We start from the raw sequence: 26,301 nt of genomic DNA on the forward strand, positions 1-26,301 counted from the left end.
CTGAGGTTTTTTGTGCTTTAAGGAAAATGAGCACAAGCAATGGGAGTTACTGCTCCTGTACATCCCAGGGAATCCAAGGGGCCATGTTCACCTGTCCTGGAGAGGACAGGACCTTTTAGCCCTCCTTGAAATGCTGACTGCTGGTTCTGAAGCCTAAAACCAACACCTCAGGGCTAGGGCACCTCTCTTTCCAAACTATTCTGCATCCTGGGCCTTTTCTGCTTGCATCTGAGCTGCATTTGTGTTAGCACACCATGCAGATCCCTTCTCCAGCTTCGCCCTTGTCCTCATGTGCCTTGTGTGCCGTAGGCGGGCTTTATCCTCTCCCCAAAGTGTGAGATGGAAGAACGGTAACACCATTGCAGGAAAGTGTTGCTGCCTTTTTTTGCATCTTCCCCAGCACCCTGACAGATTGCTTAGCTAGAATCCATATGCTTTCCTTTGCAGAGCAAAAATTGTTCTCAGTGGAGACCTAAAGCTTCCGAATCACTAAGGGTCATGATCCTGCAGAACTAAAAGAAGATTTCAAAGTATAGTCTTGACTTGTATGGTTTGAACTCAGTACTCGCTCAGGTTACTGGAGTGCGTTTAGCCCAGATGACCTCAGCTGCCCTTTAAAACCTGCCCTGTCTCTTGTGCCTCAGTTTACATTGCTGCACAAACACAGCAAAAATCAACAAATGGGTTGGGTTGGAAGGGACCTAAAAGATCATCTCATTCCAAGCCTCCTGCCATGGGTAAGGACACCTTCCATTAGACCAGGTTGCTCCAAGGCCCATCCAGTCTGGCCTTGTCATCACTTCCAGGGATGGGGCAGCCACATCTTCTCTGGGCAAACTGCAAAATGTTGCAGTTTCAAACTTCAGAGCTGTTTTGTGCCAAATCCTGCATGTAGGTGGGTAACAACAGCTGCCAGTCAGCCTCAGAGAGCAGAGCACCATATGATTTCTCAGTGAACAAAACATTTAATATAAACACAACACTTTCCAGATATTATGAAGAGTTTTTCTGAACAACTCTTTTTAAACAGAACTATTAGGCAGTAAAGTCTGTTTGCTGATCTTTATGCAGATCTTCCCACTTCCACTTCACTGTAAGGTTTTGACTAAAATATTTATACTTTTCTGCTTTGGTATACATCCTACTCCAATCCTACGGGCAGGATTTCTCAGCCTGCAGAGAGAAATGACAAAATGCGTGTGCGGTGCTTGGTTCACCCACACTGGCTCTCTGGGCTTTGAGAAGAGCTGCATGGTCCTCCCGAGAGTGCAGAGCTCCTGCAGTGGGACAAAGCTCCTCAAGGGTCTCAGAAGCAATTTGTAACTTTGCTTCTTTGCAAGACCCCATGGGAGGGTGCAGAATTTTGGGGTGCAGACCTCCCATCCAACCGTCCTGGTTTCAACATCTTCCATGCGTACAGATCGTGTTGTCCCAAATCTCTCCTTTGCAGCTGAACACAAATTGCTTAGAAATTGTAAGTGACCTTCCAGGAAATGCTGCCCTGCTCTTCCATAATGCCACCTTCCTCATCACAGCTTTTCCAGACTCTTCAGCCAGGTCCTCTCCTTGCCTTATCACTGTTGAGCATCAGCTCATCCCATTTGCATTGGAGCCGAATTCAGTGGAATTCAGGGCAGCTCTGACAAACCCTTCAAATTTCCATCCTCACTCTTTTTCAAGGTCATCCTTTCATATCTCTAGCAGGCTGTAAAAATACATGATCTTATATTCATTCTCCCTTTGAGTATTATCTTCTTGTTTTCATCCAAGATTTTTTTGCTTCCTGTAGATACAGTAAATTGTGAGTTATATTTATTGTGTGTGTCATTGGGGAGTACTAGGGGTCTGAAAATTGGCTGTGCAAGTCTAGTTTCAGTTTCTTGAATGACTACAGAATGAGTATCTATTATCTTTAAACAAACTTTAAGGGTTTTCTTGATGAGTAATTTGCTCCAAAAGATTTTCTTTTTTAAACTCCCATGAAATATATTTATAGAGTGGTGTTTCAATTCCTGATATTTATAGGAGCACTTACCATGGACATTAACCATCTTCAGCAGTCCATGTATCATTTATTTTCAATGGCATGGTGGGGATAATTGTGTTTGTTTTCTGGGAAATAATATTTTTAGTTTCATAGTCTAACGTGGGGTTACTTTGTTTTTATGGTAGAAGTGTTTACTGAGTTGATGAGAAGCAGTGAAATCTTTGGATAGTTAGGACCTAATCAGACTTTTACTTGTGACTTTGAGTTTTATTTGAGTTGGATCTGTATTTCAAAAACCATCACCTTACATATTTTTGCCCAAAAACGGAATTTGATCTGACCAAATGTGAAATTCGCAACAAAATTAATTACATTAAAAATGCATGTTAAAGACCTGCAGTGTCTTTGTTTAACATTCTGATCGCATTCAGATTTTTTACCGCTGCATCGACTATTTAATAATTGTTTCCACAATGCTAACGTCCCTTGTAGAGAGAGTTATTTAACAAGAATGAAAATCTTTAGAAATTTAGATGCACCAATCACTCACTGCTCTGCTCAGAAACTGAGAGCGTGGTTGCAGTTTTAACATCCTCTTTTAAACCTACATGATTCTGCTTCTTGGTGCTTCCTGCAGCACCCACCTGTGATGTGCCTGGTTTTCTCTTTAAGCTGGATGAGCAACTGCTATTTTATAAAATGTGCTGCCATACCCTACAGCAATAAGGTTTGTGACATTCTGTTATTGGAACAGTAATGGATAACGTAACGGCTTCGGAGCCCCTTTAGAAGAAGAAACAAAGAGATATCCAGATCCAGGTTCTTTCCTTCAAAAAAAAAAAAAGTATTTCAGTGAAAAGAGAGGATGCCTGGGATTAACAGTGAAAGGGGGAAATGTCCTGACTGTTGGAACCAAATTTAGTGATTTGGTTCTTTGATAGGTTACAAAAAAATATCATACTAATTCTTTGAAGTGTATAAGTCATGAGTAGGGCTTGGAAAATAAGATGGCGTGATACCAGGAGTTTAATAAAAATAAAATATCTAAAATGTACAGCTGTATCAAATAACTCCATAGAAATGGAGTCTGTATTGCTCTACTCTAATTTTTCTTTCTTATCTCTTTGCATTCACTTGCTCTTTCTCCTGGCTCTCACCTTTGATGTCATTTATATTCATGGGCTTTGTTCATCATAGACACCTGCTAAATATGTACCTGTCTGCCTTAGGTGGGGTGGGAACTGTTTTTTTCTGAGGGGGATTAAATATCTGCTGGACTGTTGCTGAATGGTGCATGCAAGAAAAGGGTGTGAGCCATTTTTTATTTCTTCCTTAATCTTCTTTGCAACCACTGAGCACAGTTCTGATCTGTGCCTTTTGAAGCAAAGCACTGGGAGGTTTAAGGCAACCTTCTGTGCCCAGTAAACTGCACAGCTTGGAGACAGAGGCTCTGAAAATGCAAAGCTGTGCATGTTTAGAGGGACCATTTCACTTCCTCTGACATTGTAATGGAGGCTGCAACTGTCAGTGCAACCATGAAGGAAAAACCCTGGTGTCCCTGTGGGATGTCCAATAAATTTAAAAAAATTGTAATTAAAAAATTGTAATTAAAAAAAATTAGACCCTTATAGCTACTCACAGTTCATGTAGTGCCAAAAAGCACTAGAAAAATCTAGAAAGATCTCCTGAAGAGGAGCTCTGAATTATTATGGTTTTAATATACTAACTCTGTAGTTGCCCTATCAAGAAAAGTGACTTCAGAACATGGGGAAACTGTAGAAGAGCCTTCAAAATTTTATTTCTTTATTGTTTTTCCTTTGGATTAATAAATAAATTAGCCTTTGGGGTTCAATCTGTATATATAAGGTTCATACTCTTGTAACAAAAATACATAGGGCTGTTTCACTACAAAGAGATCATTAGGTCTGTAGTTTTGAAAATTGTTTAGGCAAGGAAGATTTTGGGACCTGTCTTAATTACTACCACCTCCCCTTACAAAAAAAGATTCCCCTCCAACTGTAAAAGTGGATGGAAGGATTTTCTCTGCTGTAAATAATAAAATATTGTGTTGAGAATTGTTCCGTACCCTAAGTTCCATCTACAGCTGTGAAATTTTGCAGTTTCTATCTCAGCTGAAGCAAGCAGGGTATGAACTAACCAGTTACCCTTCATGCAGAAAATTTGTATATTGGATATAAATTTTGTAACTGGACAAGAACACTGTGGAATGAGATGGGCATCTGGTCAAGTCTAAGACAATGAAGCCTCTTAAGCCTTCTTGCTGTTTTTTTAAGGTCCTATGTATGGGAGAGAAATGAGAAATGGAGCTTTCCAGCTGTTTTCCTGATTCTTGGATAAGGTCTAGGCAAATTTGCTGGGGGGGGAAACAAGGACATGCAGTGGTGACAAATCTGGGATGTATTTTAAGGCCTGTGTACATAGGTAATGGTAATGCATTTAATTGTACTTAATTGTGACACACCACTACATTAGCCCACTTTCACTCTCTCACACTCAGCTTCCCTCAAACAAATTGCACACCCACAAAAGGGTTTCAGACAAGTAAATTGGACAAAAAGTCACATATGTGGAAAATAGCTGTTGTTTAGGACCAGCATAAGAAGATTTAACATTAACGTGGTATTTTCTCAGTGCATAACCTGCTTGTAGAACTGTCTAATGCCTTGCTTTTGCTGCGGCACTGAAATAAAAGGGAACATTTTCCACTGGAAAATTGGCCCAGTGCTACGTTTTGTCTATGTACGATCATGCAGTGCTGGCATTTGAAATAGTGATAATTTTATGCCTAAAAAAAATGAGTAATTGTACCACGGAGAACTCGATTCTGATAGATCCTTAGCTCACACTCCATCGTCTGCTTTTTCACATTCTTTTGTGTGCGATCAGGGGGGCACCGCACCCGCCAGTGACGCGCTCGCGCACGGAGCTGTGGATGTGTGTCTGCACTCCTATAAAACACAAGCACTACAAAGGCATCTTAAAAATTTTATAGCTGTTTAAAACACAAACTAAGTTTTCCTCCCTTTTTGTCTTTCAGAGAGACCACCACAGAGTTGTCTGGAACGTTACCAAGGTAAGCGAGTTGCTCTGAACCGCATCTGTGTGTCAATGTCTGGAAGGTGCTGAAAGAAGCGCGACCTTTGGAGGCAGAACATGATCCTTTTCCCAGGGAAAACTGCTGGGATACTGAGAACTGGGTGTGCAGGGAGGAGAACGCTCCCTGCATGCCACAGACAGGCAAATGACACTGAAATACTGGCACAGCCAAGCCCACACAGCTTAAAGCGACGGGTTGAAGTTGCTTTGAGGCTCAGCACAGTTGTGCACCTGATGAGAAAAATCCCAGCTGTGGCTTCCTTCCAGCTGTGCAATTATACCCATGGCAGGTGGTTTGGCTTTTGCTTTACATCTCACCTGAGGGATGAGAGGAGGGGAACTTGGAGGTAGGAGGGGAAAAAAAAAAAACTGTTATCTTAAGGCATTTTCATTTGGAAAGCAGGAAAGCAGCTTAGACCAAATTCTTCTATGCTGAGAAACCTTTTCATAAAATAATAGAAGTAGACAAGACTCCCAGGCTGCTGTAGAGATTTTTGAAGAGAGGCCTGTCTACATATTGTTAGAGAATGCAATAAAATGCTGTAATCATGCAGATAGAGAAAAGGGTGGAGAGAAGGGAAACAAGAAAATCTGATATGGTAATCTGTCAGCGATGCCTGGTGAGTTAAAAAAAGATGCTCTCAGTCCTCTTGTACCTTCTGCCACTGGTTTTGCCCTCTGAGGTGCAAGGGGTTTTAGTGGGGTTATGCTTTTGGGGGGTTTTGCTATCCTCTGATTAAAGCAGTGTTGTAGTTCAAACAACATATAATGTAAAAGGAATATTTCAACAGGAAGGCAGTTTTCTTTAGGCATGATAATATGTGCAAGATGCTTCTGATTCTAAGGCAGAAAAAAAATATCTGCCTTTCTTTAGAGGGTGTGTGGTGTATATTTGTTGACTTTTTTATATTGAAAAGCTATAAAAAAGTATATTTTCACTACATATGGTGAGTTTTCCCTGTGTAATGTACCCCTTTGTTCTGTGTGTACCAATTTATGCAGTTTATATGATTTGTTCATTTAATAGATGCATATCTTTTTATGGCTTACTGTCACTTGGCCTCCGTGCTTGTGTAAGAAAATATTCTCATGAAATTTTGCCATGTGTTTGAAGAGCTGACCAGTGATCAGGCCTACCAGATATCAAAGATTTTGTTCATCTTCCTTGCAAAATAATAGCATTTCTTCATACACACACACATACCAAAACAAGAAAAAAAAATCCAGTTTCACTGCACTTGGTGAGGTATTATGGGACTAATATACTGGAAACATGGAGTCCTTACACTGCAGAAATGAATTCCACTTCAAATTAAGGTTAAAATGAGACACATAAGTGCTTGAATAAACATCCCGTTTCGTACTTGCCATTAATGATTGTCTAAATGTGCTTTTTGAATTATTACCACAAGGCTTTAATTTCAACTGCAGTAAGATGTCACAAGAAAAATCAGATTATGCCAGCAATGTGCACAAGGCATTGTAATTGTGTTATAAATATTAAACCAAATGATCTTGTCATGATTTAAAACGTTTCCAGCTAGGCACAGGTTGGCTTGTCCTCCAGTCTTCTCCAGGATTCACCTGTTCCTGAATTTCTCTAAGCTCCTTGGGGTTTTTAATCTTATGTTGTGATGTAGTAATCTAATATTTTTTGTTCTTTTTTCAAACATCAAGTGACTCATTTTGCTATTATTAATTCATAAGAGTGAAATAGTCTAATTTCCCCACATCTTCTTCCACCTTCACCCTGAAACCACTTTGCAACATATAAAATTTCAGGTGTTGCACCTTGAAATGACAAAATTAATTAATTAATAACCACTTTTCCATCATTGCTGGGATTCCCATCCCTGTATTTTGGCCAGCGGGGCACAGCAAGTCCCCTGTAGCACCAGAAACCCAACTCTCCTTTGTCCAGGCAAACACAATGCCTTTTCCCAGAGCAGTGATTGCTCTTGGATATATTTGTGGCCAGGATTGTTCAAATCATTTCCATGCACTCGCAAACCTGGTGAAAGGGTTTTCACTGCAAGTGGTGTAAGTGTGAACAGATGTTTCTGTACTTGGAATATTTTGTCTGGCTGTCAAGAAAGTTTAGGCACTGGTGGCATTAATTATTTATTGTTGTTGTTGTTGTCATTTAAAAAAAGCCTCAAAAGCCTCTTCTGATTTTTTCATAGTTCACTTAAAGGAATTAGGGATTCATTCCCATAATGCTCTGTAATTAGTCAGAAGTACAGAGGAGTATATTTTGAATATTTTCTTATCTCAGTAGTAACCAAGAGAGGTTGCATATGTGCATTTAAAAAAAAATATAACAGAGTGTCTTGGTAAATGTGGCTTTTTAATATATTCATTTTCCATTAAATACTGATGATGGTTCTCTAATGATTATATTTAAAGGAAGAAGAAATCACCCTTCCTCTTGCCACTGAAGTATGTGTATCACTGATAGGGAAAAATAGAAAAATGTGAGTTGCTGGACATCATTTAGTAGGAAAGATAATAGATTAACTTTGCCTGTAGAAAGATATAAAAATATTCAGTACAATTATATTGTGTCAGTCCCAATTTACCAGTTATTTCTGATTATTTCAGGAAGCTCAGGCTAGAGAATGAATTGAAAATTCAGACTTTAAATGTGATAAAGAAGCTTTACAATTTTTATATTAAATGACATTATTATAGCTATGAATGTATATTGTTTTTTCGAAGAAAGGCTTTCTGTGTGCAACAGCACATCAAAGAAGAGATCTTCACAAGGAAAACTTTACAATAATATTAAGTTGTTCATTGCATGACCTATTTAAAGTACTCAGATACTTCTTGTTGTAGACTACATAATTAAATTTTAAATGGAACATGATAAAGAAATTATACTGGTGATCTCTAGAGATTTGAATACCCTATTTGGATCTTTACAAGAGTGTAGCGAAGGCATACTTTTAAAATTTAATAAAGGTCTGGCCTATTTTTTTTTCCTTTTAGATGCTCTATAGCTGCTATGGCAGCTGTGTTTCAAATGTGTTTGCTCTCTACATTACGTAGTCAGTACCTGCAATAACAGAACAAACTAAAAGTATTAGGAAAAATACAGTTTAACTTGAGAAATTCACCATAAAAAATAATAAAAAAATTCAATTAATGAATGGAGATAAACTTCTGAAATCTTGGGGAATCTAAGCTTGCAACCAGCCTTTCCTGGGCTCAGCAGTGGAGGGGAGCAGGGAGTGAATGGAGTCCTGGAGCACAGTGTGAAGCCCTCTGGGCATGAGGGAGATGATGTTTGGAGCTTAAAGGAGAAAATACCCAGCTTCGGTTTCAAAGGAATGATTTCAGTCTCCAGCCACTTCTGTTTGTTTCTGTGAAAGTTACTTTATATTTAAAGAAGATCAAATATTTTAAATATAGGCTAACCGCATGGATTATTTATTTGCTTAATACTAGGTTAGTATTAACAGAAGGAAAATCTGGGCTACTTTTCTGCTTTTATGTAGTGGTTCAATTTTTCATTTCACTCAAGGGGGGAGTAAAGTTTAAACGGCCACTTCCTCCACTAAGCTGTTAAAATAAGGGGGAAAAGTCAAGCTAATAATTTGCATATATATTTTTAATGGAAAACTTTGTAGAAATATCACTGAATCACCTGCTTAAATCTTGAGCAAAACTCAGGGAATCTTGTATTTTGAGGTGAAGGCCATCTTAAAATTATCATTTAGAAATTTTTTTAGAACTGTGGGAGGAAATCTGCAGTGGAAACATTGGTGTTAAAACAAGCAAGGATGTTCAAAATGGAAATGTAAATCTTTGGCTTATCCTTGAATTTTAGTCATCAACAAACTTAATATATTTTAAACCTGTGGTCTGGAGTAGGGTACAAACTTTGGCCCTCTTGAGTTGGGGTTTTATTCCCCACCATTCCATAAATTTCTTTGATAATGTCTCAGTTCCATTTACTGCAGAGACTTCTGTTCTCAGGTATCTACAGCATTTTGCAAATAGAATTTAAGTACTGAAGTCACTTTGGTGCTTTTGAAAAATGTTAACCTGCAACTTCACCATTATTGAAATCTAATGCAACTAAGCTTTTATCTAAAGCAAAAAGAAGAATTGACAACCCACCATATGACAAGGAAAATGAAATCTCTTGATCACTATCTGTCAGCAGTCTTTCTAATACCATTGTGTTAGGGAATGATATGTCTTCCAAGAAGCTCAGTACACAAGGTTTTGAATCATTTCTGTCTTGACAGCCTAACACAAGTAACTACTTGTAAGTGCTTGGATGAATTATAAAATCTATGTGGCTCTGTAGAGTGAGTTAATAAAACATCTATGAGCATTTTAATTACTATGAAATGAAAAGGATTTTTTCCTGACAGTAACAGGGGCATGGTCTAAAGACCAGCCTGACATCTCAGCCGCTGTCTTCGCTGGCTTTGCAGGGACGGTGGGAGCTGGGTTTGCCTTCTGTGTTTGCACTCTTGGTTCCCTCCCAGCCGAGATATTCTGGCAAGCAGCTTCTCTCCCTCTGAGAACACCAGGTCGTACCCTTCACCCCTCATGTTTTCATGTCCTCTCATGTCACCACTGCTGCTTTGCCGGTAATGTCAGGCTTGAATGCCCGCCCGCCTACGCCAGGCACGTCTCTGCCAAACTACGACAGAATTTTCCATACCCTCACATAACATTTACTGAAGCTCTATTCTCCCTGAAATAATGCAGATATTTGGCATAGTCCATTTGTGATCCTCTCTTCTAATGGAGAAGTTCTGCTTTCCACCTTCAAATAAATCCTTTCTCAAAACTCACTCTTGTTTTAGAGGCATATAAATAATTGGTCAAGAAAACATTGCTCATCCCGGATGGCAGGCAGTGCTAGCTGATAACATTAAAATATCTTGAATGTCAAACTATATGCAGCAATCCAGAGCTGGTTTTTGGAAATGATATCATCTTCTATCTTTTCCTAAACCTTATCATTAAAAAGAAAAGAAGAAGATTCCAGCCCTTGATATTTAAATGTTCTCAAGTCAACTGTCTTAAAGAGCAGATTTTCCATAATTTGGATGCCTGCTATTTTCTAAAGACACTACTCATTTCAAAATGAGACTTGAATTTAACTAATCACTGCTTTATTAAAAAAAAAAAAAAAAAAAAAAAAGTAAAAGAATCTGATGTTTGACCTTTCTCTTTGCCTCAGATGCTCATTTTGAAGAGTTACTCCTTTCATCTAACCTCTGAGCTGCTTTTCTGTCCTGGCAGCAGGACTGCCTGTACCCCATTGTATCTGCTGTAGAGGAATGCCCTGATGGTGCTTGGTTTTGAGGCACTGGAGCATAAATTACTTTGAGATGGTAACAAGTTTGGTGCTATTATAAGCAAATCTGGAGGTTTTGAGGAAATAATACACGAGGTCTCTTCACTACTCTGATTTTTATTTTTCCTAAGTAAATCTTCAGGATCCTTAAAATGCAACATGGAGCTATTCCTTGTAGTAGCTGTTGGCATGTCTCTTTCTGTTGGTGTTTTACAGCCATTTTGAAATATGTTTTTCACAGCTAATGATAATCTTAAAACACACTTATGTGCAATCTGATCCCTTTCTAAAGAGATATTTTTAAAATCTTAAGAGGAGCCTAAGGAGCATAGAGGTGATTATCCATATGTGTTTACTGATGACTCTCATTCAAAAATTAGGAAGATACCAGTGGCAGGATTCAAATTGCCTAAATTTAGCAATCACAAAAGTCCTCTGTCAAAAGAACGAGGGTATAAATGGAGAAAAATAGGTGCCTCATCTCAGGCCAAGGTGAATAACCTTGGGAATTGTTTTTCTTTCTCCATTGCCTGAAAATGGAGCCTGGGGGAATAAGCACAGACTAAATGTTTCACCTGATGATAGCTTTAATTTAAGTTGAGCAGCCAGACTTTTATAAGTGTTAAAGTGCCAAGTGACGTAAGCTGATGCCTGCTGGAGTTTTGAGGACATTGGCATGCTTAACCTCAAAAAAACTTTCAATATTTCATACTTAAGTCCTAAATATAGATCCTGGGAAGGAGGGGGGAAAGTCAGACAGAAATCATTGTTGGACTTGATACAGCTCTGACCCAGAATGCAGGAACTCTTCTCACAGTGCAGAGCCCTCAGAAATCACAGCAGCCCTGAAAGGGTTCATAATTACACATAGCCTTTGAATCTTAAAACTGAGTGTAAGTGATTTTACTCAGAGTCCTGGTTTGGAACCCACATCCATTTTTCCCCAGCAACTGTAGGCATCTCTCAGAAACATTAATGAATTTGACAGGAGATTTTTATCTTAAAAGTCTGGTAGAGCTTTTGTTTTTATTCCCTATTGTGAAGATCTAAAACTAGAGACATATTCCCTTCTCTTTTTTTTTTTTCTTCTGCTATTCACCTTAACCAGACTTCCAAGAATCTTTTCAACTTGCTTTATAAAGCATTGCTAAACGTGCCCAATGAGGATAACGTTCAGTAGAAATGAAAGGCCTTAGATCTCTTAATTTCCATTCCTGAAGGTGAATTCCAAGATCGCTATTATTTTTATTTATACAGTGCCTAAAGAGTACTAAATACTTTATGGAACAAATAGAAGACCTCTTGTAAAAAGCACGCCTTCCTATAATCTAATTTTAGTCTCAAATCAGGCAGCATGAATGCTAAGCAGCAGGGCTTGAAGAAACACAGAAGGTGTATGAGGGCCACACTAACAGGACTGAGCAGTTATTTAGGTTCATTATCTGTCCCACTTAATAGAACTGCTGGCTTAAGTTACATTTACATCAGCCTGTGGAGAACATTTGACACAAGAATGGTATTTCTTGGGTTTGATCAAAAAATAAGCCTTTCAAAAGGATTTTGAATGAAGAGAGAGAAAGACACCATTGCAGGTGGATTTGAGATGCCAGTCCAGTGCAAGAAGCAGCAAATGAAACCAACTTAAAACACTAAACCTGATTTTCCCTCCTCACTTCATTTCCCAGCTCAATCAAAATACTTGTGTTCCAAGCTAGATCTTCATACATATCCTTTGCTTAAGTGTGTCTTTAGCCCTCAAAACCATCAAAATAATGTTATTTAGAAATTCAGTGCAAAGGATGAAACTTGTGGGAATAACTCCAGACATAAATATGCATTTCTGGGGAAAGGAGAAGTGTTCACACATCAGGTTCTGCAGAAGCAAACCAGCAACGGAAGTGGGGATTTGTTAAAGTGACAGAGGAGCTCTATCTTAGTACCTTTGCTGTAGCATGAACAAGGCATGTGTCATACATTATATAATATAGAGTATTACATCATGTGTTTTATAAATAGTTAGGAGTGAGCTCATATGCAGAATTCTTAGCACCATCCTTGCCATTGGTCCCAGAAGAGCAGCAGCAAGAGACATGGATGGAGCAACGTCAGGAAACCCACACTGCTCTCCCTGAGACAGCAGAGACTCTGGTTTAAAGCTCTCTTCAACATTCTCTGCCTTCTGAGCATTGCTTTTATTTATGAAATCACTGCTATTGTAGCATTTACAAAAATTGCGACTATTTGAATGTTTCCAAAAGATTTGCTATAAACTAAAAGCAAATCTTAGACAATTCTCAGTAAATTATTGAAAGAGTTTAAAAAAAAATCCTAACATATTCCCTGGTGTTCAAGGTTAACACTTTATACTTCATCTACATTATATTAAAAACATTTTTACTGGAGTCCATAAATGTTACACATTTTTAAAAGGCAACGAGCGCAGCGGGAATAGAAATGTTGCATAAAGCCAGACACAAGACCTGCAAGCAGTAAGTGCTGCCTGTTGGTTTTTTTTTTTTTTTATTTTTTGAGGGTGCTGACTTGAGATTGCTTCTGTGAGGTGATACCCATTTTTCTGGTTATATCTTGCCATTGGAAGCAGGCAGCCCCTAAAATTTTCCTGTGGTCAGCAGCAGACCCTGAGCCCCAAAATCCCGTGTTGGGAGCGGTAATTCTCTTACTGCCGTGGAGGTTTTGCCAGTTTGGAGCCTCAGAGGACCTACCCCACTTTCCTGTGTGCATCCTCCCAGAGCATTTTGCAAGTTGTGCCCTACACAGCACTTCTACAGCAGCAAAGTGCCGGTGTGGTGCTTCTCATCTCCAGGCTGTAATGGAAAATATTTTTCATCCAGACCCTTTGGAACCTTTAGAGCTCCTGCACCATTTTGTGTAGAGAATGTTTAAGGCTCTACAAAGAGTTCTACTTAGTCTGCCCAGTAAACTGGGTGCAAATCATGGCTTTTTGCTGTGACCTAACCTTAATGAATGCCCATGGAAATAGAAAGAGGGAAAACAAGACTAAGCTTTACCTGACACAAAAAAAAAACCCCAACCCTAAAAGCAGAGATCTTTCAGCCCTTTCTGTATATTTTGCTTCTGAACTTTTAGACACAAATGCCACAATGGCTCACATGCTTAATTTTGGAGAACAATCCTGCTGATATCAAAGTGATTGCACAAGTCAGTGCAATTTCAGCATGAGTGTTGCTGCTTACTCATTGCTGTGAGATGAATATCCTCTGATTTGATCCCAGCACTGCCACTAAGACTGCAGACAGCTCTACTTGATCAAGAAAGAAGAATAAACACATAGCAACTCAGTTTTGGTAGCATCCTCTTGAAACATGAACTGAGAATCATAATCTGGAAGCTTAAAAGAAGGCCCTGAATGGCTCCAATACTATTTAGACATATAGTTTTGACTAATTGAAAATACTGGACAATTGCAGGTGCCACTGACTTTGGTTCAAAGGATAAATGTACTTTTCTGAACGAGGCTATTAACTCAAGATCTTAAATGGTGTCTGTGACATTTAGAAAACTTTCTGTGCTTGAAGCTCAGGAGCTCATCTTTTAACTAGCTGCTCAAAATTTGGTTTATTTTTTAAGCTTTTGTGTCAGGGGATACAGATGCACCTGTGCTGATGTGCTCATGGAAGCCAAAGGAACTGTGGCTTGTTGCTGGCAGATTTCATTCCAGGATTGCATGGAGCAGTAAGCAGAAGTTCCTGCAACTATAAAGTTTCATTTAACAAAAATGAAATATTATTATTCATGTCATGAGTAATTGAATCCCCAGATGTTCTCATTTTCTATCAATGGCTGGAGACAATATGACTCTAGATAGGCTGTGACAACATGAATTGATTTCTTTCTCTTTTTTCTTTTATTTTTTCCTTTTTTTTTTTCAAACCTGCAAAGTGACTGTGGGTTTGTTTTTTTTTAGCTGATTGCTTGGATCTGACATTACAGGCTGTGCAGCTGTAAAAAAGACCTTCTCATTTTCATTGAGAATAAGTAAAATAAAATATAACAGAAATAGCATTGCTCTTCCCTGGTCCTGCCCCTATTTATTTCTGCAGAGATAACAGGGACAGAGCAATTGAATTTGGAAAGAAGTCTGCAAGAAGAGATGGTTGCTGCTAACACTGAATATTCAGAATGTAATAATAAAAGTAATCAGGTTACTAAAAAGCCACCTGTTACTTTTTTATTGTTTTTCTCTAGAGCATAGAGTTTACTTTTTTGTCTCTGAATTTATAGCAGAGATGGGAAGTCCAACTCCTTAGAAACCTTATTATATGCAAGGTAGTAATTCCCTGTTAAAGCAGGAAAAGAAGCCACACTCACTAACATTTCTAATGCTGCTAAAGATGAATGTTTGCACAAAGGAACAAAGGTAGAAAAACTTTAAGCGCTTGTTAAGGCATGCACACACAGTGCATGCAAGCAATAAGTCTGTTTTGCTGAAGTGTGAAATTGCCCTGAGTAATTTCTCTAATAACAGAACAGATATTGCCCCTGTGACCCCAGAGGAGCCCTGGGCTCAGTGCTGCAGCCAGTCCTGCTATCAGCAGAAACTTGTGCAACCAAAGCAAGGGCTGCAAGCTGAGCACTAGAAAATAAAAGAAACTTGGTGGATAACTTGTAAATGTTCTGGCTGATTTAAAAATTCAGAACATGATTAATGATGAAGGTACTTTATTTATTGATTTCCCCCCATGACCTATTCTTCAGAGGAGCTGAACTATTGTGTTCAGAGCTGTGTTTGACAGCTGCCTCCTATTTCCAAAGACAGTATTCATTCCACTATGAATGGAATGTACAGTAGCAGAAACTTTTAATTGGCATTTCTTGTTAGCTTTCTCCTATAGAAATGATGTAGTGCTGTTGCTTTCCCTCTGTGTTATGGAGAATGCCTCTGGAAATAACAGTTCTGTAGCTGGAGCAGGGAAAAAAAAACCCCACAGAATCCCTTGGGATAATGCAGCACATGCAGAAATAGGAAAAGAAATCATATGAGAAAAACATTCAGTTAAAGCAGCAACTTATGTCTTCTCTTTCAAAACTTGCAAGGTGAAAAAGAGCAATGTGGTTTAAAGGGGATATTGATTTGGTGGAGCTATGCATGAACTCGTGCCACAACCCCAGTACTTCTCCAGTCTCTGAACCTCTCAGAATTAATGCAGGGGTTTTAGAGTGATTGCTTGAAGTCTTTCTGTAAAAAAAACCCATGTCTGATGAATGGCAAGGACTTGAGGAGATTAAAAAAAAAAAAAAGAAATTAAAAGTTTCTTTAAAGAACTGAGAAAACCTTTGTCAGCTGTACTTCCTTGTAGTGCTGAATAGTTAGAGCAAGGCAGCCAGAGACTCAAGCTCATTTCTTCTGCCTTCCATTTTGTCTTGTGAGTGATTGACTTCCTTCAGCAGCTCCATCAGGTAATGTGACATAAATGGGAAAAAAATTCCCACCCTGAATTCATCTTTCTGTGCCAGGGACATAGCAGACATTTTTAGTTATTCACCCATTTGTAAAAGAATTCTAAGCTCAGGCAGATGTTGAAAGTCTGGCATGTGAATTTGGTTGCTGTTCTCTAGGAGGTTTTCAATTTTTTATCTGAAGTGGGTGATAATTTATTAGCTTGTGCTGTGAGGCTTTGTTAATGGCTCTGGATAACAGAAAACATGGGGCAGGAGCTGTTTATCTTTACAGCAGTGTAAGAGGTGTTATTCAGGAGAAAGGCAGTGGTTTGTCTCTTCATCTGGAATTATCTGGCATCTGCAGTGTAAAACAGGCTGGCAAAGTTGAGAAAAGCAGTCTTGGAAAGAAATATCTGAAGAAAATGTTCTCAACCCCATCCCAAACCTCTTTTCAGAGAATAAGGCAATGCTTTCCATCCTTGTTTTCTGTGCTTTTATGGTCTTTATAACTCCTCCTATTCTACCTTTTCAAGAGACAGGAATGTCCAGTTTTCTTCTGACTTTCAGCTGTGATGCTTTCTTTGGATTAACTGAAAAATCAAAAAAAAACATATTTCCTTTCATAAATTTAGTTTTGTATTCATTTAATTCTGTAAGACAAAGCACAGGTTTAGAATTGTGCCTAGAGTCCACAAAAGCAATAAATAAGGAAATAAGGACTACCAATAAATAAGGAAAGGCCACAAATTCTCCCCCCTGCCCCATATTCTGCATCCATCAAAGCTGGTCTCTTCTGACCTTCTAGAGGCTTATAGGATTTATGGCCTCTATAAATCTTGTGGTGAAGCATCAAGTCTAAGATGAGAAAAATCACTCTAATATGAGAAAAAGACACACAAGACAAAACAAAAAGCCCCAGACCTCCATCAAAGCCATCTTTGATAATATTCTGCTATGTGAGAACATCTCAGAGTAACTAGAGACAGTTGCACAGGATTTTCCTCTGTCCAGTACTGCCTATGCAACACTCACCAGTGGGCTGCTGCTCTCAGGTATCAATGCATCAGTCATCACTTGCTTCTCACACCAGGATTTCTAGACTTCATTGCGTGTAGAAATTCTCAAAATGTGCTTTCCTAAAAAAATCTGCTTCACCACCCGTCCCTTTTACCACTGTTTCCTGATTGGAAAAAAAAATTAACAGAAAAGAAAAGAAAAAAGGGCTTTTATCACACATCCCATATGTGCTTTATGGTGCTGAGACTTGATAACTAAGATATGATTTTATAATGAAAAATCCCCCAAGGAAGTATGCAGATGTACTGTGGAAAGATACTGACACTGTGTGCTTTGTTTGTAGGAAAGGTATGAACACTTTCTCCTCTCCTTTTTAATGGCAAAGCATATTAAAATAAAAAATAGGCTTGTGTCTCTTGTGAAACTCCTGAGGATATGTCCAAGTGGTAGAAGAACTACGTACATGTTAAAATGGTACTCTACAATCCATTCCCCTAATATTTGGAAAAGATTACTATCATTGATGATATCATTATCTCTTTTTTCCCCCCCCCCAGTTAAATCTGTAACCTTTTGAATTTGAAATGAAGGCTGCAGCTAGCGAAATTCAGCAAGATGCTAGCAAAGGGGGCTATTGATGGCGTGCTCCATACTGGAAAGCTGTCTTGTTATTGAATGCAAATGTGACTTAGATATGTAAATTGCATTCAAGATTTCATCAGTAAGCCTTTAATATATCTAGAAAGTATCTTAAAGCATTTAAATAAAATGTTAATTGAAAGTATGGAATAGTGTTAGCAAGCTCTTTCAAAGAAAGCTTCAATTCAAGGCACGTAACGAGGAAGCAAGTGCTCTGATCTAGTCAAACAGAACCTCCCATGGTAAAAACCTATAATTGTTTTAAAGTTCTCCAAAAACCTACATCCCTGTTCTCATCTCATCCCACACACTGTGATATTCCTTATGTTCCTCACTCTCCTCTCTCAAAGCTGACTTTCTTTGTAGCCTTCTCCCACTCCCAGCGTGCTGCCTTCTCTCACCTCCCACGCCTGGAGCTGCCTCCTGCTGCCCATACAACAAGCACTTTTCTACACATCCCAGCCCTTTTCCTTCCCTTGAGCTTGTCTGTGTCTCATTCCTTGCAGAACCATCAGGATGTCTTGCCCTGCATCAGAATCCGGAGGGTGAACTCAGGAGAGCTCGGTAGTAAGCCAAGCAGTGAATTTAGATCTTCTGAGAGGGATCATCAGATGGAGCAAATGACTGATCTTCATATTTAAAAATAAAACCACTTATTTTAAACGCTGAAGAGAGAGGGATTGAATTAGACTGCATCCCTCTGGTGCTCGTGGAAATGCTTGCACAAGCAGCAGGGCAGTTGAGCTGTGTTGGCTTTAACCAGCCCAGGTCAAATTCATCAACAAAAGCTTTAAATTAAAGCCCTAAGAGCTGAAAGTGTGGGAGCACAAAAGCACAAGCATCTCTTGCTGCAGCTCTGCTTTTGATTGTCATTTCTTACCTGCTCATTAAGCAGAAGGATTTTGGAAGTATTTGCTAAGTTACCTTCCTGTCTGCAGATGGTCTGCAACAGTGACAGCAGCTGTTCCAAAAACAAGCAGTGAAGGGAGGTATTATTGCTCTTTAGCTATGTTTACAAATTTGTAACTAGACTATTATTTAAAGTGTGGGTTTTTGTGTCTGCACACAATATGTTATTACTGAAATGTTGCTGGATTGGTGGAGGGCATCAAAGGGATGCGGCACAGAGAGATTTCCCTGCTTTGGCTTGGTTTCTTTCTTCCAGGGCTTGTGTGAATCCTCTAGGTTTGGGCAGAGGCTGCACAGATTAATGTTACAACCTGTGACTTGTGCTCCCATGACCAGGGAGATGGGGAGAAGGGCAGCCACATGACACTGCTCAGCTGATGGGAGTTTGCTGGGGAAGAGCTCAAGTTCAGGAAACACAGAATTCTACGCTGAAAGACAAAAAAGAAATAGAAGTAAAGCGCACCTAATCCTTGCATGTTGGATGCACTTCTGATGCTAGAGAAAAATTACCAGCTGGGAATGATTTTGCAGTCCATTTTTACAAATCCCCACATGCACAGACCGAAGGAACCCAGGCTGCTGTGTCCTAGGGAGGCTGCTGGAGGACACTGGAGCAGCAGCAGCCTGGACAGGGTGTGCTGCTTTTACCCCATGATGCCTCATGGCTATGGCCCAAATGCACAATCTATGCAGACAGGACCTTGTTCTTGAAGGTCAGGAACCAAACCATACATGAGGAGTTAAAACTAAGGTCCTCATCATGCCTTTCTGGTAGAAGCTTCTCATTTTCAGTATATCCTTTCTGTTGTGCTTTACATAAAATGGTTTCTTTGAAGATGTTTTTTGCTTTGCAGTTTAACTACAAATGGAGGTTTCTGACTGGGTTTTTCTATGGGAGGTATACACAGAAAAAGAAAACACCTAAAAAGGATGGGAAATGCATGTACTAAAAAATTTAAATATAAATTCTAAACTTTCTGGTATGGAAGTGAAAATGCAAACAGCCTCATTTCCGTTGGAAGCGTTGAGTTTTTGTGTGGTTCCCCACTTGCATGATTCATAACTGGTGTTTGTGTTATGCCTACTTGGCTTTGAAGCAAGCCAAGCTTGAGCTCTCCACCTTCTCAGGTGAAGGGATTCATCCCACAGTTCCATATTGGAGAGATATGAATCATTCCTGTCTGTCTTCACTGCTGACTCAAAGGGAACTTATGCATCAGGGTCCATGTTGGAGCCAAGTGGAGTTAAGGAGAAAAGTTTCACTTTTGTCTTTGCCATTGTTTCAGTGAGACTGAGATTACCGCTTTCATTTTCTTGAAACAATACAATACATCACTGAAGTGATGAACATCACCCATTGTGTGGTGGTAACACTTGGCAAACCATTTGGCAAAAGTAAGGCATATGAATTGAAGGCTGTGGTAAAGTGAGAGTGTGTTGTGTCGTTTTGAGCATTGGTTATTAATAAAATACATAATTACCTTTCTTGGAGAATTTATCATACTGCTTGTATGTTAGGAAGCAGAACTAGAAAAATGAGTTTAAGAATTGCACCTTGCTGAGCTGGTCTAATTAAAGGTCAGTAAAATGCAAATAGGAGAAAAAGATGATGCAGACAGTTTGAATTTGTTTGGATTGCATATGAATACAGAAAGTTCTGCAATGTAAGACTGAAGGTTGTACTGGGGTTAACTGGAAGAGGAAGGTGAATATACTGTAGCTATTTCCTTTTAGGGAAGATAGAAGAAAAGATCATCTTTCTCTTTAAAGCCAAAATTCTGGTATTTGCAAGTCTGTTCCCTCAAATAATGTAGCCAACAACTGCTCTGAGTAAGATTTCCTCTCTTCCACTCTGCTGTCATTCCTCTAACCTTTGAATACACCTGTGTAATCAAATCAGAAAGTAAAGGTCTATCATTTACTTCTCTTAATACCCTTGGACAGATTGCTGTCTCATTAGAAAGACTCGACAAAGTAATTCAAGAACTGTAAGGCGCTAATAAGACGCTGTCTTTAAAAATGGATTGGCTGAGTAGAAATTCTGGCAGGTCCCCAGGATGAATATCTGGCCACAGGCTGGAATAATTTCTCTGCTAATCTCCTTGGTGTGTTCAGAGGATCTATTTGCATCTTGTGAAGTGGGAGGTTTGGAGGCTGCTGACCCATGAAGAGCTCCCATCTGCGGACCCAGTCTGCAGTGACGCCAGGCTGAAGATTGAGTGTTTTCTGCAGCTCCAGCCCATGGGCCAGGGCAGCACCTCTGATCAGAGCCTTATTCAGAGTATGTCCAGCCCTGAACTGTATTTACTTTTCATTAGGGTGATGTATATGATTAATGTAGCCTTGTTTGCTGTGCTGAAGCGAGCTGTCAGAGCTTAGCACTGTAATTTTTATTTTTATTTTTTTCTATGCAGCCTTGGGAGAGGAGTCATTGGATTTTGGAAAGAGAATGGCAAAGAGAGAGCTGAGAAAATCAGAAACTCTGCACCTCACTGAGAAGTGACTGGGCACAGCTCTTTAAAACACAGGGTTTGCAGTTGTACAAAATTGATTTGGAAGAGATGCAAATTCCATATGGACTAAATTCAGATTTAGATTTAAAATGCTACTCACATGGGCACCAGCTAATACACCAGCCAAATTCACTCCATTATTAAGTTAAGAGGCTACGAGGTGACCCTCATGAAATGTATTAACATAATGTCAATAATGAGTCTTTTTATAGGAAGGTGTTGAGGAAACGCAAGCAGAGTTTGTAACATGGTACCACGCTTCCAGCCTGGCTCGATTCTCGGTTCACAAAGCTTTATGTCACAGATCCATCTGTTCCCGGGAGATGGGTGCGAGTTGATGCCATTTTCATGGGCTACTTTGTTTCTAGCTTGAAAATTTCTGAATTCTCTGGAAGTTGCCTGAGACTTGGTATTTGTTGCCTGGGGCTCACTGTTGCCAAGGCGTTCAGCGTGGAGCAGAGATTGCCTTCACAGGCTGGGTGGGACCTTTACTTAACTCTATCAAGGCTCATTAAAGCTTCAAATCTCTGAATGCACTTTAAAAATTGAGTGACAGGAACTTCTGGGAAAGTTTTGTTGAGAAGCCTGGCATAACCGAGTAATTATAATATAGCAGTACTTCATGTGCAACTTGATTGTCACAGCCTGTGTCAAGAGAACACATAATTTCTGAAGGATAAGACCATATGTTCCAAAAAGAGCTTTCAGAATGTGAGATACTTGTTTTGGAAGTTTTGTTTTTTTTTTTTTTGCTCTTCATAAAAAAAAACAAAACCAAGAAAACCCAAAAAACCCCAGTGTTATGAAATGTGATTTAAAAAAAGTTCCCCACACTTCATTAAACTGATCCTTTGAGAAGTCCCAAACCTGTAGGATAAGCACGATCTGAGGTTACTGATTTGCCTTTGAGTTCATCTGAAAAAAACTGTTGCAAAAATACTTGAATGACAGAGTTATCCTAAATATGAGGATGCTTTCCCACTTATCCAGCCTAATGCACCAGTTGAGGACCTCTTGGCACATAATGACAATCACCTTGCTGGGGATAATTGGCCCCTGAAACAAGGCATGGACAGGAGAGTCCACCAAATGTCCAGACAGATTTGTGTGTAGCAACTGGAAATGTTACATGCTGTGGTTTACATCAGCATCGAATATAAATGGAGATGACTTCAGTGTCTTCCATTTTAAGCTGTATCTAAATCACCTGTGCTGTCCTGAAAACTTTTCTCCTTCGTGAATGCAATGCAGAAAGGTGATTGGGCATCTCTGGTGTTTAAAAGCCAGAGCTGAACCTGAGCTGACATTTCTGAGGATGTAAGACTTACACAGAATTCTGCCCCAGCAGGAAGGAATAATATTGACTAACAAGATTTCAGCCTGCTTTTGGAGACCCTGAATGCACACTGTGCTTATATTTTTAGCATGAAGAATTTATTTTCATTGCAATATTCTAATAGTGGGATGGTGAAAACTTGCAAGAGTCAGGTTGGTGGATTGGGATATTTTTTCCCAGTAAGGGACAAGCACACAGGGAAATGTGATTTTTGTCCCAAGAGACTGTAATATGTAATTACAAGTACAACTTGATTGGCTAATTAAGGATCTCCATGTAAGGTTTCCAAATAGATTTTTTTCTGCATGTTATATTGAAGAAATGGCCAAACATTGCTTACCTTGCCTGGGAGAAGTTTTACTTTTACAGATGCTAAAAAATGGGATAAAACCATTCTTGTAGATATTTGCTTGTCCTAGCTGTGAGACAGTCAGGTCATTGTAGCTTGGCATACTCAACCTCTTCATTTTAAAGTTAACTTTCTTTAAATTAGGGCACCATATTGCAAAGACTACCTCTTAATTTACCCACTTTTAACACTTGGAATTTTCTAAATGATTAATGTATGTTAAATGTTACTTTTTCCCCTTAACATTGCATATTTCAAATACCATCTCATCTCCAGATTGCTAGTGAATATTTATTAAATAGACCTGCTGAAATAGGTCTGTGTAGGTTTGGCATTGTTTTGGAGTTGAAATATTTGCTGACCCATGGTTCCCATGGAGTATTGATTGAGATACTCCACAAATCTGAACATCATGGTGTATCTACATATTTGATACCAGTTTTGCAGATGTCCTCATCTGGAATAGCTGTTCAGTGCTTCTTTTATGGTTATTAGAGAAAAGAAGGCACTTTCCCAAAACTTTTTCCAAGGAATATGTTTAAAATAGGTTGTATGGATTGTTTCTTGTGCAATGGAGAAAAGTTCTAAAGTCATGTGAAGCCAACTTGCATCTTGACTCTTTATAAGAAGGTAAAAAACAAATAATTCCTTAAACCCTTTCCATTATGCTGTCTCACAGAATTATATCTAATAGACTGACACATGCTAAAGAAATCAGCCATTTTCCATGATTTGTCAAGTTAATTAGACAGATTCTGCCTATGTTCTTTATATGTTCCAAATCCCAGTGATTTGGTTGGCTGGGTTTTGGCAGGGCAACTTGCAGAGCCTGCAGGAAACCACCTGGTCTGTAAAGGCTGCACTGCCTGGCATTGAGAACAAACCAATTCTGCAGGGCAGAGCCTCCATCAGGCAGATCCCTGGTAAATTCTGATGGGTAAGCAGCAAGAGATATTCCAGAAGTGATGTGAGCTGCCTCTGCTTAACAAAATACCCACCCTTTCCCCAGTTTTAGCTTGTCCCAGTTCTCATTTCCTAATCTACTCAAACCACAAGAGAACTGTTTAGCTAATGAATGATTGAAAAGTATGAACACCGAATTCAATAAGTCAAAAAGAAAACAAACATAAAACCCCACAGAGATAACAAAATGCATGCTTAAATGCATCATTCAATTACTCTACTCACTCTTTGCTTCCCATTACACTCTCCTTTGTCAGTACACTGTGTATCTAAATGGCAATCTCTTTGTGACAAGGAATTTCTCTTCATGCCTTTACCTGCTGGTGCAGAACACTGTTGGTACTTTGCAAAATCAAACAATAAAAAGAATTGATTGCAAGCAACTCAGGACTTGCATGATGGCTAGTGGAGCTTCTCAGGATTTTCCCTAAGAAGTACTGATGCAGCCACCAAAGTTTGCAGATTTGATTTTCTCTGGTCTTCACAAATAAGGCAGTTTCAGGTAACTGCTGTTAAAAAACTTCAGTTCCTTAAGTCTCCAAGGGGGATACAAGCCACAGAAGGATTGTGATTGAGACAGCATTATTCTTTTGTTTTTCTTAGAGGATAAGTCAGCCAGGAATCGTGTTGCTATTATTGGCTGAAAATTGTTTGTCCCCCAGGATGTGTGTTGTATCAGATTTTTCATCCAAGATTTTCTTTCTCAAAAGTTCCTTGAAAGCTGGTTCATCAACATGGCACAAATGGAGCAAACCCTCCTCAAAAAGGAGGCTGGAACTAGATTATTTTAGGTTTTAGGTCCCTTCCAACCTAAGGCATTCTGTGTTTCTTTTCAGCTCAAAGGCCACCCTCATTGTTAAGTGTAGAAGTTCCCTTGCCTCAGAGAATGAAACCATTTCCTTTGTCTTGCACCATTCTTAGGAGGTCTTTCTTAACTGCCTCTAATGCAAATAATTCAAAGGCAGAGCTAACATTTGTATTATTAGACTGCATGGCATCAATGCTTCTTGGGATCTCAAAATCCTCATTTTCAGTGTACTAGCATCTGAAAATGATTGTATGAGCCTCTAGAGACTTTGCTTGGATATTGCAAGCAGATGTTAGGAAAAAAAATGAAAATGGGTAGTGGTATTGATGAGTCCCATCATAAAAAAATAAAATAAAAATGTCATTACCTTTGCATTGCTGTGTAGCTTAAGATGATGAAATGCTGCAGTTATTATGGAAGAAATGGTCTTTTTGCATCCTCCAGCTATAGTCTATTGCACAAGATTAACACCGAGAGTCTTTGCTAATTAGTTTTTATGGTCAAACAGTTTTCATGAAGTTGGTTTCAAAGAAATCAAAATTAAACTCTTCATAGCTCTGAAAGGTAGAATTATAGAATATGAATGCATAGATAATCTTTACAAGCTAGAGGAAAATGATCATTGAGAAACTAAAGCTATAAAAAAGACCCAGCAATATCTGTTTGGGTAAATGATGACACTAAGAATTTTGAAAATGCAGTTAAAGCATTTTCATGGGATACACAGGGTTATAATTTGTCAGTATGCCCTGATAGAAAGCTTCACTCTTTACTCAACTTTGTAAAATTAAAATGCATAAGAATAAGATGTGGTGGACGGAATTTATCCCATCAGAACTGCCACAAATCAAAATGCATAATCTCCCCCTCCACCATTTTTCCCTAGTTCCTTTTCACATTGTTTTGTTAGTTTGCTTTACCTTCAAAATAAGCCACGTACTGGCTTCATCCCACAGCATTAGTCCACCTTCTATTTGAAAGTGTAATGACAAAACCAAAATGTGGTGTTGCTTTTCTAAGTCAAACCACCTTGATTCACCTGTGTGTTTGTGCAGATAAGCTTTACTAAACTGTGGCCCAGTAAATATCCTCCCTCCAGTGAGCCTGTAGCAATTACATTTCACAGAAGGAAAGGGAAGCACTGGATTTAGTACAGTTTTCAAAACAACTTGTGTTTATAGCAGAAAAAACATTTAAGCATTTAGGGGCTCGTATCCTAGTCACTACCAATAAATTTCTGGCTCCCAGAAGATTTAGCAACTTAAGTACTCCTGAAAAATCTATCTTTTGTTCACAGGCACTCATAGCTGAATCAAAAGCATTTAATTCTTTTACAGAAGAGAGGGGAGCTCTTAACTTTATTGGGGGCTACATTTGGAATGAAGACCATCCTTTGTAGTGGATAATGAAGACAAAAGCATACAAATCCAAAAGAACTAGATGTCTTAACTGCTTCATGAATTAGCTTTGCCCCATTTCGGTATCACTGATCCCTTGGACAGATGAGAACTTTACCTCATATAAATAACTATGAAACATCAGAGACATGCACAAAGGAAGTTCTCCTAGGGTGGCTTTGTTCAGGATGTTTTCATGGGGACATGTTGTTTTTCTGATTGCAGGGTTCTGTGGAACCCTGCAAAAGAGATGTTTGCAGTTCTGATAAGGTTTGCATATCTGAGGTTCCTCATACACTGCTTTCTTTGGTCCCATTGTTAATGTTTGCATAATTAAATACTGGGATGAAGTTGAGAATTATTCTGTTTTAGTCCAGTTTATTCCAGCTCCAAGAACCTGCAAAAACTTATTGTTGTCGTAAAGTAGTACAGGGTAACCATGAGATCCTTCCAATGGAATCTTGTCCTCTTGTGCCAGGATTTGGGGTTTTTTTGTTGCTTTGAGGCTTTTACCTAGTCTTA

At 39.0% G+C, this 26,301-nt stretch overlaps 1 protein-coding gene across 2 annotated transcripts in view; it reads left to right on the forward strand.

Moving 5' to 3' along the window:
* Positions 1-26,301, forward strand: part of CELF2 (CUGBP Elav-like family member 2) — a 550,656-nt gene that overhangs the window by 236,557 nt on the left and 287,798 nt on the right. For both annotated transcript variants that reach the window (XM_054287543.1, XM_054287539.1), the window contains one exon: positions 5,046-5,081. Coding sequence is in view for 1 of the 2 variants with exons in the window: in XM_054287539.1 (XP_054143514.1) it covers positions 5,046-5,081 (36 nt within the window). In the remaining variant the exon portion in view is untranslated. The remainder of the gene's footprint in view (positions 1-5,045; positions 5,082-26,301) is intronic.

Source organism: Melozone crissalis, unplaced genomic scaffold (assembly GCF_028551555.1).
Source record: "Melozone crissalis strain CALT ecotype California unplaced genomic scaffold, PUWL_Pcris_2 ptg000059l_1, whole genome shotgun sequence".
NCBI lineage: Eukaryota > Metazoa > Chordata > Aves > Passeriformes > Passerellidae > Melozone > Melozone crissalis.